The 18,286-nt window shown below is 59.9% G+C and overlaps 1 protein-coding gene across 1 annotated transcript in view; it reads right to left on the bottom strand.

The window, feature by feature from the left end:
• Positions 1-5,803: 5,803 nt before the first annotated feature.
• Col26a1 (collagen type XXVI alpha 1 chain) overlaps positions 5,804-18,286 on the bottom strand; it is a gene marked incomplete in the record, with an annotated part of 23,365 nt that continues 10,882 nt past the window's right edge. The window contains 8 exon segments of the mRNA XM_055606623.1: positions 5,804-6,157; positions 6,841-6,925; positions 9,446-9,490; positions 10,502-10,537; positions 11,737-11,789; positions 14,234-14,317; positions 16,463-16,624; positions 17,134-17,232. Of these exon segments, the coding sequence (XP_055462598.1) occupies positions 5,997-6,157; positions 6,841-6,925; positions 9,446-9,490; positions 10,502-10,537; positions 11,737-11,789; positions 14,234-14,317; positions 16,463-16,624; positions 17,134-17,232 (725 nt within the window).

The raw sequence follows: 18,286 nt of genomic DNA, 5'->3' as shown, positions 1-18,286 counted from the left end.
ACACACACAGACCACACATATACACACGGGTCACACACACACACACACAGACCACACATATACACACAGATCACACACACACAGCTGTGCAGTTCTCTCTAGAGAGCCATAACTGGCAGGAGAACCCCTGGCCAGGAGGTTCTGTTCCAGGAGGGCGGTCTCGGGCGTTGGGCTTGCTCCTGTGACACGCTGAGCCCGGAAGGGACGTCATCACAGCTGCTGGAAGGTAAACCCTGGACAGTCGGCTCTGGGTCCTCGCAGCCCTGAGCGGCTCTGCTCTGGCGCCTGCTGCCCGGTGACCGGTGACCGGGTTCGGTGCCCGAGACCCCCACGGCGGAGGGGGAGCCGGCTCCTGACGCTGCCCTTGGCCTCCACCCGAGCCCACACACACACACACACACACACACACACACACACACACACAGTCATCCAAATAAGCACGTGAAAGGTAACCGTGAGCGCCTCGTAGAAACAGCGCCTCTTTCTGCCCGGCTGGACCCAGGGCCCTTCACATCCAGGGAGCACGGCGTCCGCCTCACAGGCCGCAGAAGCCTTCTCCTCACTGAGGGTCTCTGAGGGCTCCGCTTCATGCCCCGCTGCTGTCCGGGCCTGGGGAGGGACGGGACCCAGCCTGCCCTTGCCTGGCCCGGGAGCAAGCGTCACCCATGGACGGCAAATCCTCTCTCTCACTCACATAGCAAATCCCGTAACGACTTTTTATTTTTCCAGACAGGGTCTCTCTGTGTAACCCTGGCTGTGCTGGACTCGCTCTGTAGAGCAGGCTGGCCTCGGTGATCCTCCTGCCTCCGCCTCCCCGGGCTGGGGTCACAGGCGGCGCCACCGCACCCAGCTATGACGGCTGGTCTGGAGTCTCAGTGATCTACACTCTCCATGGAAAGGTAAGGGCTTTTCTCGACGGGGTGAATGAGGAGGGAGACTCACCCAGCGTCCGAGCACATTTCACCGTCCGGGGTAGACAGGAGACAGCGAGCTGAGCAGCAGCGGCCTGCCCTCGGCCTGCCCTCACCCACGCCTCCCCACTGACAGGCGCTTCCCTCCCACTGTGTCCCGCACTGAACCCTCTCTTCCTTACGACACTTTGTCGGGAGTTTTTGCCACAGCAGTGAGGACAGTCACGAGCGAAGTCTGACTCTCCTGCACGGCTGGCAAATGTTTGCAGGAAGGAGAAGGGAGGCAGCCAAGAAGGAGAAAAGGTGAGGAGGACTTTGGAGGGGTTGGTCCTGAGGAAGGGATTAGTGTTCTAATATGGACATACACTGTATGACATCTTTTCCTGTGACTTGAAATATTCCACTATAATGGGGGGAGGGGGGCCAAGATCCAGGAAGGAAGCAACTCGCGTCTCAGGAGGTCCCTGAAGTTTATCAGATCCTTAAGCTTCATCCCTACCCTGACGGTTATGCACGGAGGAAGGGCTGCGGGAAGGAAAACCCTCCAGCCTGCCAGGCTGTCTGAAAGTCGCAGCGCGGGCTCCGCGGCCGTGCATCACCCACGTGTGTCATCCGCCCCTACCCCACTCCTGCTCCTGGGAGAGACCCGAAACTCACGCTTCACTCAGCGGCTCAGGCGCTGCCGTTACTTTGATAGTTCCCAGCTGCGGTTGGCGGTGTTTGTGTTACACACGAGAGCACGCAGCGAGGGAAAGCGGCTACGAGTCAGGGAGAGTTCACACCTGTCGGTCTTGGCTTTTCACCTGGAACTGTGAACCTGTTTGTTCAGTCCTGTGGCCTGTGGTCTGTTGGCCACTGTAGCTCGAGATGCTCCCGGGGCCCGGCGGAGAGCACTGCGGGAGGAGCCAGAAAGCGCCTCTGCTGAAGGGCAGCCGCAGGGTGGTCAGCAAAGAAGCCTGGCCTGGCCACCTTCCTCCCGAGCGAGCGTTCCCGGTCCTCGGCTCAGCGACTCGCACTTCCTTGCCCGCTTCTACGATAAAATACGCAAAGAAGAAAAGCTGATTGCAGCTCACGGCACAGCCGCTGTCAGGGAGCCGCAGCTCACGGCTCAGGGAGCCGCAGCTCACGGCACAGCCGCTGCAGGAAGCCGCAGCTCACGGCACAGCCACTGCAGGAAGCCGCAGTTCACGGCTCAGCCGCTGCAGGAAGCCGCAGCTCACGGCACAGCCGCTGCAGGAAGCCGCAGTTCACGGCACAGCCGCTGTCAGGGAGCCGCAGCTCACGGCACAGCCGCTGCAGGAAGCCACAGTTCACGGCTCAGCCGCTGCAGGAAGCCGCAGTTCACGGCTCAGCCGCTGCAGGAAGCCGCAGTTCACGGCACAGCCGCTGCAGGAAGCCGCAGCTCACGGCTCAGGGAGCCGCAGCTCACAGCACAGCCGCTGTCAGGGAGCCGAGGGGTGACCGCGGCTCCTCGCCCTCTTCTCCACTCCTACACAGCCAGGAATTAGCAGGGTCCGGACACACACACACACGCACACGCACGCGCGCACACACACACACTCACACACATGCACACACACACTCACACACATGCACACACACACACATGCATACACACAAACGCACACACGCACGCGCACACACACACACGCACACACACACACATGCGCACACACACACTCACACACATGCACACACGTGCACACACATGCACGCACACGCACACACACATATACACACATACACACACTCACACACACACACACACATACGCACACGCACACACATGCACACACACACGCACACACGCACACGGCTCCCACAGCGGCGGAGCTCTCCCAGCCGCTCTGGAACCAGGCAGGTTGACAACTAGCCACCACGGCTTCTTGTACACACAGACCTGCCGGTCACTCCCGGGGTGTTTAAAACTGTGATACCTGGCCCAGCTCACTGGCCTCAAGACTGCAGGCTGGGAGCCACGGAAGCCCATCAGGGTCCACACAGGCCCCTCCAGAGCCCCAGACTGCTCCTTCCCACCTCCCAGACAGGCCTCTCTGTGTGGCCCTGGCTGTCCTGGCGCCCTCTGTAGACCAGGCTGGCCTGGAGCTCACAGAGATCCGCCCCCCATGCTGGGGTCACGGGGTGGCCTCTGTGCCCGCTGAGATGGCTCGTTCCAAGCCTACAGTCACTTTGACTCCAGGCACAGCAGAGGCTCACCCAGGTCACCCCAAACGGGCGGCCACGCTGGAGAAGCAGCGAGGATTTCGTCAGGTTTCGCACCTCCCGCTCCTGCCAGCCGTCTGGTTAACTCAGCGAGAGCCTGTCGGTGGCTCTCGGAGCTGGAGCGTCCGCCCCAGACTCCTGAAACAAGATGTCAACCATCAGCCGAGTGGCGGTAGGACAGGAGGTCAAGGCAGGGAGAAGTTGCAGTCACCAGTGAGTGAGGCCGAGAGGCTGAGAGGTGAGACAGGCCGAGACAGGCCAAGACAGGCCGAGACAGGCCGAGACAGACCGAGACAGACCGAGACAGGGTTTGGACAGGCCACCCGAGGAGACAGGAGCAGTGTGTGCGGCTCTGACACGCCCGGCCCTGTCCTGAGGGTCCCCGTAGGTCCTGGCTCCTTACAGGAGTCCCTCGACCCGCCTGCCTGATCCTCCCAGCAGCTCCCTTGTCCCTGGTCTCTCGGCAGCCGCTTCTGTGCCTAAGGACCTTCCGGACTGGCGCTATCCCTCCCTGTCTCCGGGGATCAGAACGGCTCACGAGCTCCAGCGACATATGTACTCATCAGACGTGACAGGTGGGAGGTGCTCGGACAGACAGACAGACGTCATCGCTATGTGGCCGGGAGAGCCTTGCGTCAGCAGAGGAGGACAGTGAGGCCGCCATCTCCCAAGAGCTCCACAGGTGACCCTCAGTCTGGAGTGTCCCTCAGTGTCACCTCATAACCTTCCCCCCAGGCCGGTGGCCCCTGCTGTGGCTCTTCCTCGGCCAGCTCTGAGCTTGGCTAGAGCTGGACAGTAGCTGAGGATGACCTTCCACCTCCATCCTCCTGCCTCCGCCCGGCTGGCGTGTAGGTGTGCGCCACCGCGCGTGGTTTGCCCGTTGTGGGCACCGAGGGAGCCTCCGGAGCTGGGCACAGAGCCAGGAGCCCCAAGCCCAGGCCCGTCCCTGCAGCTGTCAGGGGGAATGGGCCTGTGGTGAGGACACAGGCCTGTAGTCCCAGCAACGGGGAGACAGAGGACTGGAAGGCTGAGGCCAGCCTGGGCTACATACTGAGTCTGCCTCAAACAAACCAAACAACTGGGACCCAGTCAGCTGCAGAGAAGACAGCCACGCGGTCCCCGAGGCTGGGAGCCCTGGAGGGGACCCCATCACCGTCCTGCGGTGCTGGGGCCCTGCACACGCTGTCACCCCTCAGCGCGTGGCCCGGGTGTCTGCCTCGGCCCACGCGACCCGCTCATCCGCTCCACCAGCCCCCGCCTGAAAAGGTATTTAATTTGCCTTTTACAACGAGCCAATTGCAAGTTAATTAACTGGCAATTGAAAGTTATAGGCGGCGTTAGAATTTATTAATACCGTTGGAAGTAGATCTCCCCGGGGGAATCAATTAATTGAGATCTCGAGAAATTCTCCACAAAGCAGTATGTGAGAGAGGGGCGCTCACAGCGCAGGCCCGGGCCCCCCGGGGGGTGGGCGGGGGTGTGTGCGGGGGTGTGTGCACGTGTGTGGGTGACTGCAGAGGCCAGAGGGGGCACGGACCCCGCCGATGGCTGGGGCGGCCTAACAGGCGCAGGTGGAATCTGGGTCCTCTTGCAAAGGTGGGGGCCGCCGTACCTGCGGAGCCATCTTAACATAGAGCTGTGCTTGTCACTGTGTGCAGTGGTGCACATCTGGAGGCCAGAGGGCAAACCGTGGGGTCCAGTCTCGTCGGTCAGGGGCCGCGGCTTGCCCTCAGGTCACAGGCGTGGGGGCGCTCTGGCCCGCCCAGCCGCCCTGACCGCTCGGGGTCACAGCCATGTCGGGGAACCTCCCTCTTTCTTGGGCTCCCCTGCCTCACAGACCTTACGGCCGCGAGGCCGGCTCTTTGGCCTGGCTTACTGGGAGCGGCCCCACCCCCACAGCAGAGCCTCCGAAGGACCACGTGGGGAGAGGACCTTTATTGGAAATCACATCTCGGGGCTCAACCAGCCTCAGTGGAGACTGCCAGGATGACCCGCAGCCCCCGCAGGGCCAGGCCCCAGGCTACACAAGCCCCGGGCGCTGGGGTCGGCCACTCCCAGCAGGCCTGGACAGTCCCGGCGGCACTAAGCCCTTCTTTTCTCTGCGTGGCTGGCCGGGTGGGAGGACGCCAGGGTCACGACAGTCCCAGCACCGTCGGGGGAGGGCTCAGGACTGGGACCAGCCGGCGGGGACCTGCCGGGACCCACGGCCCCGGCGGTGGAGGACCCGGGTCATCCCATCACAGCAGAGGGCCTAGAGGTTTCCATAACAGACTGACAGACTGACGGTCTCACCAAATGCTCCTCCTCCTCCATCGGGGCAGGTGAGGGCTCAGAGACAACCAGATCCCAGGCTCTCTGCTGAGACCCTCCCTCCCAGCCCCCTTGTCCCACGAGGGGTCCTTCCAGGCGCCCCGCCTCCCAGCAGCCCGGGCACCTTGGGGTCCTCTGGGCCACACCTTAAGGAGAGGGACACTAGAAGAGTCGTACATCGTGGCCAGTAACAGCCAGGCCTGGGGCAAACCCGCCCCGCCCCTGGCCCGGGGTCCAGTGCCAGGCTAAGTGGGGATCAACAAGCACCTTTTCACGGTTAAATGAGACAACAGGGAAAGCACCTGAGCTGGCCACTTCCATCATTCTCCCAGCCTGGGTGGTGAAGGCAGGAGGCGGGGGTGGGGGGAGGGGTTGGGGGGGAGAACGGCCCTTTGGGATGCTAGTCAGCGCTGGGCCTTGCCCCTTGGAGGCACAACCTCTCCCCGAGGGCCCAGGCCCCCAGGGTCCTTCAGAATCGCCCACTTGGCGGTTCTGATTGGTTCGTCCCTCAGGATGCCGCTGTCCACGGGGCTTGCTCTGAGAGAGGGTCGCTCACTTCCGGTCGGCAGCCTGGTCTGCCCTCTTCTGCACAGGGTCAGGGCCCAGCAGGGCCTCCAGGACTCCGGGCTGAGGCCCACCCCGCTTCATCTCGAGGTTGGCTCTCAGGGCCGCATGCTGCCCCGAGGCCCCGTCGTCGGGGGAGGCCAGCGCATCTGAAAGGAGGGCGAAGGGCTGCTCAGGGCCTCTGCACCCAGGGCCTCCGTTCCCAGCCAGAGGCGGCAGACAGGCCCGTCCCTCGTTCCTTCAGAGGCATTCAGTCATTCACACTCATTCCCATTCGAGGTCCACACTCATCCATCTTCCCGCTCCTCCACCCATTCAGTCACGCCACCACCCACCCACCCTGCCATTCACTAACTTCCCCACCGGTTCATCTGTTCGTCCCGTTCTTCCTCCTACTCATCCTGCCATTCGTCCGTTCTCCCAGTCGCCCTCCCCTTGTCCGTCCCTCCGGTGCATCTGTGCATCTGTCTGCCCACCCTTCTCTAACCAGTATCAAGTGGCCTGAGCCCCAGACCCCAGAGTCGCACGCCCCCCCCCCGTTTGTGCACGGGGTCCCAGAGTAGGAGGAAGGCACAGGGAAAGCCATGAGGACAAGGAGGGCGCTCAGGAAGGTCTCAGGACGGCTTCGCCCATCCTGCTGTGGAAGTGGCCAGCAGGCGGAGGGCGAACAGGAGGCAGCCTGGCATGCGGGGTGTGGCTGCCCGACCCGTGAGGCGGGGGAGGGACAGAACCCGGACGGTTAGTGGGGGCGGGGTCCCTGAAGCAGGGGCTCACGCGGCTTTAGCAGACCCCATGGCAGGTCAGGAGACGGCGAGGGCTGGTTGCTACTCACCATGCACGCCAATCATGTGCTCTAGGATGAGGACCCTCTCCGCCAGGATCTTCAGGGCCTCTCGGAGCTGCTGCACGCCCTCGCCCTGGTGCAGGGAAGACCACGTTCAGGCTGGGGCGGAGCACAGGCGGGCAGGCAGCTGGGCACCCTCAGCCGGCCCGGGCACCCCTCAGCCGGCCCGGGCGCCCCTCAGCCGGCCCGGGCGCCCCTCAGCCGGCCTGGGCACCCCTCAGCCGGCCTGGGCACCCCTCAGCAGGCCTGGACACCCTCAGCCAACCCGGGCACCCTCAGCCAGCCTGGGCACCCCTCAGCCGGCCTGGGCACCCTCAGCCGGCCTGGCACCCTTAGCAGGCCTCTCCCCAGAGGCAGACGTCAGAGCCAAGCCCTGGCTATGCAGCAGGCCTGCACACCAAACAATTCACCCTGGGCTTCTTCTACTCTAGACTTGATAGGCTCAAGCCTAAGTTTTCTCTCCTGCTGTGGTTTCCAAAGGACCCCTTCCCAGCACGCTCTGTGGCGATTTTGTTTGTTTGGTTTTCTTTGGTTGGTTGGGGTTTTGTTGTTTTGTTTTTGTCAGTTTGACACAAGCTGGATTCATCTGGAAAGAACAGCCTCAGCTGAGAAAATGCTCCATCAGATGGTTTGTGGTAGACCAGCCTGTGGCCTACAATTAATCCATTTCTCGATTCACGATTGCTGTGGGAGGGCAGAGCCCACTGTGATGGCGCCGGCCAGGGGGCAGGTGGGCTGGGGTGTGTTAGAGAGCTGGGGCCCCCGGGGAGCCTGCCTGGAGCCTCTGCCTTGACTCCCCTGGCAGTGGACTGTGACCTGCTGCGAGCTGGGGTTAACCCTTTCCTCTCCAGCTTGCTTCTGGCCACCGTGTTTATTGCAGCGATAGAGAGCAGTGTGAGCTCTTCGCCACCGCTGCGCCGTCTCTCCAGCCCTGATCCATCATGTACTCTTGCGAGACACAGCTCAAGCTTCAGCAGAGCCCTTCCCACCACATAAAAGACGGTCTCAAAAAGGTCATGGACCTAAGTGTAAAGGCCAAGATCATAAAGCCTTTAGAAGAAAATGTAGGTGTCAGTAACTGTAACCTTGGATTAGGCGACGGTTTCTGTGATGCTCTACTTAAGAAGCAATGACGGAAGAACAAAGCGGACAGACCGCGTGCCTCAAGTGAGAGGGCTTTTGTCTTGTTTGCTTTTCCCATAATGGAGAACGCTATCAGAATGAAAACCCATCATGAAATGGAAGCAAAGATTTGCAAATATTGCCTGTTTCTAGCCTGGGGTGTATGCAGACCTCTTGAGAGCTTGGCTTCCCTGTTGACAGACTTCAGCCTGACAGCCGACTGAACCTCTTCTCCCTGAGAAGCTTTGCTCAGTGTCCACACAGCAATAGAAATCTAACAGAATGCCCACCTTCCAGACAATACCAAGAGGCCAGAGCCCCAGCTCAGAGGCCTGCAAGGTGGGAAGGGCGACTGTGCGTGCCTGGACTGTCCACCCGAGAGCATTGGTCAAGCCTTGTGGACGGGGCTGGGCCAAGGCAGAAACAGACTGGAGACCCCAGAGTGCCGGGAGGGCCAGGGCAGGCATGCCCCTCCGCCCTGCGAGGCTCCGTGCGTGTGAGGTACTGACTGCACAAAGTGAGCTACCGACTTCTGAGGGACAGAACGGCAAACCAGGTGGCCAAGGCTGCCACCCTGGGCGGCCCAGTGCCCTGCCAGGGCAGAGGTGCAGCTCTGTCTGTGGAGCACGGCGGGGCAGAGTCAAAGGGTGTGCACTGCTGAGTGCAGAGTCCAGCGGCTAGCGGCGGAGGGCTGGGGTGAAGAAGTCCCCAGGGTCTAACAGCCAGAGACCCCAACAGGCGGTCCTCCCTCCCTTCTCTCCCCCTCCCCTCCCCCTTCTCCTGTCTTTCCAACTCTTTCTCTCTCATATGATTTCCTTTCTCCCTCCCTTCCTCATGTGCTTTTATTTATTTTTGTTTGTTTGCTTGTTTGTTTGTTTTTGAGACAGGGGCTCATTATGAACCCCAGGCTGGCCTTGAACTCAGGCTGTTTCTGTCGCAGTCTCCTGAGCACTGGGGTTTTCCTTTCATTTAGCAAGAACTTCCTAAAGCTCCGACTGCAGACTGTCTCACGGACAGGAAGCCCTCAGCTGGCCCTTCCGCTCCAGCCTGTTCGGTTGTTGTCAGTGTTTTGGTCCTGCACCCACCCCCTCCACCCCTGCCTTCCCAGGTCTCAGGTGAGCTGGCTGAGGTCAACCTTGAACTCCATGCACACCAGGCAAGTGTCCCCCACCCCCAGCCCCAGCCTCACGCCAGCCCTCTTCCACCTTGGCTCTCTTCCCCCTGCCTCCAGACTCCCGCCTCAGCTTCCGCTTGCCCGGCCTTTTCTTGTTTCCGTCCTCCCTCGTTAGGGTTTGAGGTTGAAGCCCCCTTCCTCCGCCTGCTGTACCCCACAGCCACCAGCCCATGCCCCCAAGTCAGGGTGGTAACTGCTCTTTGTGACTTGAGCTTGGATGAGAGGCAGCATCTTTCTCCACCAGGCTCTCCTGAGGGCGCCCCCACCCTGGCTCCCAGCGCTGATTGCCATAGTTACCTCTGCGGCGGCTCTGGCCTCTCCTCCCCTCACGCCGGGCTCACCCTAGGAAGCAAGCCTCGTGGTCACCATACTGGGTACGCCTGCACCTGTCCACCCCTGGGGACAGGCGGAGACTGAAGACGGGGGTCTGGGACTGAGACAAGGGAGGGAGGCCCAGGCCCGGGTGTCACTACACAGCCCATCACAGAGAGGTTCACAGAGTCACCCCAGGGGCCGCTCTGAAACACGGGGACTCAGACTTGGAACCTGGGGGACGTAGGTATCAGCTCTGTCTCTAAAACGGGGCCGGTAAGGCCAGCTCGGGGCACGGCACAGACATGTTTTCTGACTCTGAGCGGCTGTAACCTCTCTGTGCCACTGTTACCCGCCTCTGAAAGGTGATTAATGACATCTCTACCATGAAGGAGATGAAGATCAGTACGGAGCAGGGGTTTAACTATCCTGACGTCTAGAGGTGCTGCCAAAGCCGCTGCCGCCATTTGTCAGCAGACAGTGGCGCAGGACAGGCCGCGTGTGGAGGCTGACCCTCCCAAGCTCAGCTGTGCGACCTTGGGAAATGACTGGTTTCTCTGAACCGCAGCGCCCAGCTCAGTATGAGGGAGCACAGGCTGGACAGGCCGCAGCGGGCCTACCCCACTGTACCAGCGCACAGTAGGCACTCAGCAGAGAGCCGTTCTCCACCTCCTGACCCTGACATGTGGCTTCTTTAGTCTTGGAGACCAGAGCTGAGACCTGTAACTCACGGAGGCCAGCTGCCTGAGTCAGACGCTGGGAGGTTCAGAGAACCAACATGACCTTCTTGGTCACACAGACCCTGAGTCAATGATCCCAGGCTACACATTAACATACTCCAGCCCATGCGGTACATTAGCCCAGGCATCAGCTGTGACTAGGACAACCCTCAACCTGAGGCTGTTTCCCAGGCAGTACCCTTTCTCTTGGACAGCTCAGGCTGTACCCAGCCTGCCCTCCCTATGGAGACTCTATGGGGCTAAATGCAGACACGGCTCCCAATTTCCCCGTGTCCAGCCCATTGGCTCAGTTCATACTTACAGATGGCTGTGCTACAGCCTGCTCATCCACCAGACCCTGGAAAAAAGAAACGTCAGCGGGACTTTCCTGCCTTTGGACCCACCCATGCTGGGTTCCAGCAGAAAGAGGAGGAGAAGAAGGAGGAGGAGGAAGAGGAGAAAGAAGAGGAGGAGGAGAGGAGGAGGAAGAGGAGAAAAGGAGAAGAAAAGGAGGAGGAGAAAGAGAAGAGAAGGAGGAAGAGGAATGAGAAGGAAGAGTAGGAGCAGGAGGAGGAGAAGGAGGAGGAGGAGGAGGAAGAGAAGAAGAAGGAAAGAGAGGAGAAGGAGGAGGAGAAGTAGGATGAGGAGGAAGAGAAGAAGGAGGAAGAGGAGAGGAGGAGAAGTGGATGAGAAGGAGGAGGAGAAGAAGGAGAAGGGCGAGAAAGAGGAGAAGGAGGAAGAGGAGAGGAGGAGAAGAAGGAAGAGGAGAGGAGGAGAAGGAGTAGGAGTAGGATGAGGAGGAGGAGAGGAGGAGAAGTAGGATGAGGAGGAGGAGGAGGAGGAAGAGAAGAAGGAGGAAAAGGAGAGGAGGAGGAGGAAGCTAGAAGTTCAAACTTGGGGCCTGACTCTGCAGCGCCCCCGGAGCATCAGCCTTTGCCCAGCCTCTCTACAATGAAGGGATGTGAGGCGTGGGTGTCGTGCAGAGGAGGGAAACAGGTAACTTAGCGCTTGGGCAGGAAAGCCGACAAGTAATTGAGGCAGGAGGATGGTATCACGTGTGCGCATCCAGGGTTTATGGCAAACCCAGGGACTCTGAGATACGCTTATGTAAGCAGCTGTCTCCTGATACCAGGTCCTCACAAACCACTCCTCCACCTTTCAGGAAGGGGGACCCGAGCTCCTGCCCCCACACAGGGAGCCAGAGGGACCGTCTACCAGTGCACACAAGAGCAAGATACACTCCCAACTCCGTCAGGGCCATCTCTATGGCAGGAGCCTCCACAGAAGCCCACAGGTAAGACAAAGAGCACCTCGTCTCCCACCCTGCTCTCCTGCACGCAGCCTTGGCCCTCTCTCCACAAGGCCGAAGGGGCAGAGCAATCCTGAGCTGGGGACTGCCCCACCTGGCTTCCTCTCAGGGGAGAACAGGGGTCCTGGTGTCAGCTGAGAGCACCTACATGCGTCCAGGAGTGCCCAGCCTCTCTAGGGTCAGCTCACCCACAAAGAGGGAGCCTAGCGCACGGGACTCCCGCTGTGCTAGAATGGCCGAGTCCTCACCTGTGATCCAGGTGCTCCTGGAGGTCCTGGGGGCCCGTGTGGTCCTGGGGGCCCTGTGGGTAGAGTCACTGGTGAATACCAGAAAAGCCCACTGCTCCCCATCGGTTACAAACGGACATTCCCAGCACCCGGCCCTGCCTGGGTCTCCCCCGCTGGCAACAAACGCAAGTTTGGGAAATGGACTTTGGAAAGGACTCATTCTCCAGGCCTCCACGCTCAGGTCTCACCGGCCTACCGCTATCCAGCTCCTTCCAACCATGTGCTCTCCACATGCTTACCCCGATCCTGAGACCCAGGGCTGAACAGAGCGCTAATCCAGAAGGTCCCCGCCCAACGTGGAAACTTGGAACCAGCCCCTCTGACAGCCACCATCCACTCTCCCTTCACCATGTCCACCCACATCTGTGGAACACTCTGTTGAAGGCTCTGAAGCCCCGTTCCGCATCGCCCTAACTGCTCGCTCTGAGAGGAGACGCCCCAGCTGAGGGGCTGCCCACATCAGAGTGGTGTGTGGGCATGCCTAGAGCACTGTCTCGGTGGTCAGCTGACGAGGGACAGCCCAGCCACAGTGGGTGGTACCATTCACCAGGCAGGCGATCCTGGCTGCACAAGCCGGAACCTGGGAGTGGACCGGCAGTTCCGCAGCCTCAGCCTCACGGTCCCCACCTGACAAATCCTGTCCTCCCTCAGCTGCTCTGCCTGCGGTGTTTGTCACTGCAACAGGACAGAAAGGCCAATACTCCCAAGTCCTCAGCCCACGGACACGCCTACGGAAAGTTCCCATCAGCCCACCGACTGGTGAGCACACTCCCTGTTATCTTTTCCTGCCTCTCTTCAGCATCACTGGCTAAGAGGAGTGTTGGTATAATGTTCTTTTATACCAACTTATATGAACTTTACCCTTGTTCATTCAAATGCTGATTTATCTCCCCCAATCTCTGGTTTCAATCAGGACACTGCATTGTGATACTTTAGTAGCACCTGTCTCAACTTTGTGTAAACAGGCCAAAATAAAGCAACCAGCCACCATGTTGAGCAAGGGAAAGGAAGCAGGAAGAGAAGGAGGAGCCAGAGGACAGGAAGGTGGGTGGCAGAGGAGAGAGAAGGGAGGAGGGAGCTGGGTGCAGAGCTGGAGGTGAAATCTTGGAAAGACGTGGAGAGATGGACTGGACCTAATATATCACTAAAAGCAAGTACAATGTGGGAAATCTAAATGTTAGGAAACTATGAGGGCTTGGAGGTTTAGGAGGGAGTAACTATGGCCCAGCATTGTGTTCTAGGCTAACTAAATAAACCCAGTCTCTGTGTGGTGATTTGGGTATTCAGCTGTTTAGGATTAACAGCAGCTTTACCAGAAAAGATATCAATAGTAAACATTGTCACCTACAACATCGCCTTTTCCTCCCCCACATATACCTTTGCACCAGGCTTTCATCCCATCTCCTTGCACAGACTTGCACTTCCCAAACCTCACGGAGCCCCCACTAGAGTGTGGCAGTGTGGCCTCTCAGGAGTAGACAAACCAGGCCACAGAAACTATCCCTGTGTCGCAGGCATATGTCACCTCAAGTCCTCAGTACTCGATGAATCTTCTGCCTCAGCTCCCTCAAATATAATCCTCTCCTTTCTAAATCTGTCTCTCATCATTGCCTTCTCCCACTCTGCTGAAGCGTGGGGATGGAACCCAGGTCCTTGTGGGGGCTACGTGCTGACACCCCAGCCCCTCACTGGGGGATTCTAGGCAGGTGACCACTGAGCCACACCCAGCCCCTCACTGGGGGATTCTAGGCAGGTGACCACTGAGCCACACCCCAGCCCCTCACTGGGGGACTCTAGGCAGGGGCTCCACCACTGAGCCACACCCAGCCCCTCCCTGAGCCCTAGCTCCTGCCCCCAGACAGGAGCGGCAAGGTAACGACCATGTGTCCTGCTTGTCTGTTCACTTGTGGAGCCCTTGGGGCATGGCGTGTGGGCATGTGTATACACAGAGGTCTGTGAGGGTTGGGAAGCCCTGGCCTCTGTCTTCCCGCAGGGACCTCATCTTTGCCGCCCATCACACGTCTCAGCTGCATCCCACCCCCAGGGCCCGGTCCTCTCCTGCCCGAGGCTGCCCCTGGCCTGCGCATCACTGCTGCGACTGACACAGACAGCCAGACACCTCTCCTCAGACCTCTGTCCTGCTCTGGGGCTCATTCGGGGTTGACGTGTGCGGTTGTCTCAGGGTGGGCCGGGGCTCACGTCAGGCCTCTGGAGAGTGCAGAACGCCTAGCTGGGCTTCGGTTTCCACACACACCTGGGCTCAGGGCTAAGGGTGAAGCTAGGGAGAGCGTAACTGGGCTGGGTCCCGGCCTGGCGTAAACAGGCGTTGTGGAGCTGCAGGCCGGAGGACAGGGGTCAGGGCTATCCTAAACTACACAGTGAGCCGGAGGCCAGCCAGGCTACATGTTACCCTGTCTATGTCCGGGACAAGCCAAAGAAAGACGATCAGTCCACTTACCGGGGGGGCCGGGGGGGCCCCGGGGGCCCGGAATGCCCGTCAGCACGGTGTCCACGACCGCAGGGGTCAGCGGGGAGTCTCCATCTGCGGGGTCAATGACCAGACGTCAGGGTGGACGCCCAGGCTGAGGGTCGGTGCTCCCCGGAGCTGAGTCCACCACACTTCCACACTCAACCCACGTGCAAAGGGACACATGGCCTGAGTGCTCAGAACGCAGTCAGGGTGGGGCAGCAGCTTAGTGGTTAAAGACCTTGTCACACAAGCATGAAGATCCGAGTTCAAATCCCCAGCTGCACAGAAGAGCTGGGAGTGTGGCGCTTGCTGTGATCCCAGCCCTGGGGCCTGGAAGGCCAGGTTTGCAGGCTGCCCGATCAGTGGGCTGTGGGCTCGGCAGGAGACCCTGTCTCAAATAATACGGTGTCAACCTTTGGGCTTTACACACACATGCACACAGCCGCACAAACACACAGGCATACACGCACGCGCACACACATGCTCGGATGCACAGCAGGATGGATCCTTTGTTGGGCTTGGGGCAAAGGTTCCCAGCTTCTGAGCCATGACCCCTTTGGGGGGTCGAATAAGCCTTTCAGAGGGTCACCTAAGACCGTGGGGAACACACGGAATCCACAGCACGACCCAGAACACAACACCACAGTTCTGAAGCAGCAGAAATAATTTTCTGGCCGGGATCACCACACCACGAGGAAGCGTGTTGGGGTCGCTGAGGAAGGCCGAGGGCCGCTGGCTTGGGGTGGATATCAGTGGCTGCCAAAGTCCTGGTCCTTGGCATGGCTTAGTGCAGGCTGCAGACAGAGCTGACTTTCCACCCGCCCGGCCACACTGCCCCCCGGCCCGCCTCGGCGACAAGCCCACCCCTTACCACACACTCAGGGACAGCGTCTCCATCTCCCTGAGGAAGCACGGCCACCAGGCTTTACTGCTGGGGAAACTGAGGCCTGGGTCTCCCCAACCCTGTGTCCACAGCGTCTGCCCTACACCGTCAGCCTCTTCAACAGTTTACTTTGGGGATGGCAGGATGGCTCAGAGGGTTAAGGAGCCAGGAGGCCCATGACCCGAGCCCAAGCTCCGGGACCCGCATGGTGGGAGGCTAACTCACTCCCACAAGTTTTTCTCTGACCACGGTATGCAAGCTATGGCATGCCCTCCCAACAAACATCGGGTTTACTCTTCTCTCTTCCATATAATTATTTACTTTGTGGTATTGGAGAGTTAACTCCAAGCCTCATGTTCTACCACAGAGCCACACCCCAGCCCCTCACTGGGGGATTCTAGGCAGGGGCTCTACCATGGATCTATGTACCCCAGGCCTAATTTTTTAAAAATACACTTTGACTTATTTTCTTTTGAGACAGGGTTTCTCCATGCAACTCAGGCAGGCCTTGAGTTTGCTGTGTATCCTAGACTGATTCAAAGCGAGCATTAATTCTACTGCCTCAGCTTGTGAAGAGCTAGAGTTTAGGAATGAGATACCATGCTGAACTCCTCCAAGATTTAAAAATAACCCCAGGGCTAGGGCTAGGGCTAGGGCTAGGGCTAGGACTAGGGCTAGGGCTAGGGCTAGGGTTAGGGTTAGGGTTAGGGTTAGGGCTAGGGCTAGGGCTAGGGCTAGGGCTAGGGTTAGGGTTAGGACTAGGGCTAGGGTTAGGGTTAGGATTGTGTTAGGGCTAGGGCTAGGGTTAGGGTTAGGATTGTGTTAGGGCTAGGGCTAGGGTTAGGGTTAGGGCTAGGGTTAGGATTGTGTTAGGGTTAGGATTGTATTAGGGCTAGGGTTCGGGTTCGGGTTAGGGCTAGGGCTAGGGCTAGGGCTAGGGTTAAGCTTAAGGTTAGGGAACTTAGCTAACGTCGCTCCCTCTTGGCTCTCTACCTCACAGTGTTCTCTTAGACGCAGAGTCCCTGACCCCCATGCTCACAAACTAGGGATTTTTTGTGTTGTGCAGCTCCCTGAGCCACACTGTGTCCCTGACACAGCCAGTGGGTCTACTTTGCCACATCCGTGCTCAGTGACACCTGTTGGACATCTTACAGTGAGGAAATGTCACCAGCCGTGACTCTGCTGGGGTGGCCTTGCCAGCCAGGATAGTTGACTGCAGGTAGAGGCAGGGCGTGTCAGGCCTGATGATCTGAGGCCAAGAGCAGGGTCAGCCAGGCCTCATTTCCTGGGGACAGCGTGGGCCCGCCCCTCCCCCTCCCGGGGCAAGCGCTCACCCTCCTTGTCCACAGGAGTTTGCAGGGAATACAGGACGCCCTGCGGAATGTTGGGCAGGAGGCCAGGGCTGCCTGCTGGGCCGGGAGGGCCTGGTGGACCTGGGTGTCCCATCTCTCCAGGAAGCCCGCGTGGCCCCGGTGGCCCCGGTGGCCCCGTGAGACCTAGAACGGAGAACAGAGGATTTGGGTGAGACTGATGGCCTCGGTGTTACAGACAGGGAAACTGAGGCCCTGACCGGGAGGGGACTGTCCACTCTGGTGAGCCTCGGGACCCACAGTCCTCCTGGCATGTTGGCCGGCAGCTTCCTCTTCCGGCACAGGGACAGCAGAGGGTGGACACAATGGAGCCAGGAGGAGAGGATTTGGAATCGGCTCCAGCCTTAGCCCTCAGGGCCGGGTAACCGAGGGGGCCAGTCCTGAGCCGGGCGGCCTCTGCAGCACGCAGGGGATCATGGGATTCCTGAAAGGCATTTCCGGTGCTGGGAACAAACCTCAGCAGCTCCCCCCCCAAAGATCCTGTAAGCTCTTCCCATAGCACCTGAGACTGGGTGGGGGAGGTGAGAAGAGAGGTCATGAATCTGGGTAACAAGACTGGGGGGCACAGAATGCCACCCTCGCTCGGCTATACAGCAAACGCCAATCTCTCTACTCCAGGGACAAGGGCTCCGTACCTGGTGGTCCCACCGGGCCCTTCTCTCCTGTCTGGCCCCGTTCACCTTTGGAACCCTGAGGCCCTGCAGGCCCCGGCGGTCCCATCTGTCCTGGAGGTCCTGAGGAGAGAGTGAGGGGGCACACTGTGGACTCAGAGCTGTGAGGCTCGGTTCAGTCAGGGGGTGTGTGCTCAGATAAGAGTAGGCAGGGCTCTCCACTGAGCCACACCCCAGCCCCTCACTCTCCACTGAGCCACACCCCAGCCCCTCACTCTACCACTGAGCCACCCACCAGGCCCCGGGTGTGCTGGTCATGAAAGCTGACAGGCTGTCTTTCCCTGTCTGTGAGCCAGTAGCTGCGTTTGTTCTCCCCTTTTACACGTGTGTAAACTGAGCAGCAGAGAGACACGGAGTCAGGCTGTAGCTTGTGTTTTCCACGTCAAATCCTCTCTCCCTGCCCTCCTCTTGCTCAGGGTCCAGGACTGCACTCTTGGCAGCTGAGCCCTGAAGGATCTGCAGGGTCAGGCCTCCCTGAGCCACCATCCTCTCCCTGAGCGAAACTGTGGCCCAGGCTTAAGAAGCTGAGGCAGGAGGATCAAAAGTTCAAGGCTAGCCTGGGCCGCACCGCGGGACCCTGCCTCACAGTGTTGACTCTGGTGGGGAAGAGTGGGGCTGTGGGGACTCTGGAAGGCGCCTGGGATCAGGGAGGCGGGAACACGCAGAAGTCCCCATCGGCGTGCCTGCCACCTGCGGGCCATTGCTGGAACTTCGCCCAAGAGTGTCTGAGCTTTGGGAGAAGGCTGGTCCCCCAGAGATGGGGTCAGGGTGAGGGAGCTCAGGTCCCGGCTCACCGGAGAGCGGGGATGAGACCTCACCCAGGGCCTCACTTCTCCAAGTGTTATTGCTGCTTCTGGCTTTGCTGTTCACAGGCTTTGACCGAGTGTGGGCACCGACACTCCGTCAGCAGCACGGCTGGGCACGCTAGCGAGGACACAGGACCCTGGGCCTAGCTGGCCCCAACCGAGCGCCAGGCTCAGCCAGAGACGCCGAGTTAGGGGAACAAGGTGGAGAGCGACACAGCAGGACGCACGGCAGCTTCTCTGGACCTTGTGCGGGTTCAGGGGCACCACACACACACACCTGCACACACACACACACACACCTGCACACACAC

Source organism: Psammomys obesus, unplaced genomic scaffold (genome assembly GCF_907164565.1).
Source record: "Psammomys obesus unplaced genomic scaffold, mPsaObe1.curated_primary_1811, whole genome shotgun sequence".
NCBI lineage: Eukaryota > Metazoa > Chordata > Mammalia > Rodentia > Muridae > Psammomys > Psammomys obesus.
The sequence above is the reverse complement of the archived record's forward strand: the minus strand, read 5'-3'. Positions and strand labels throughout refer to the sequence as shown.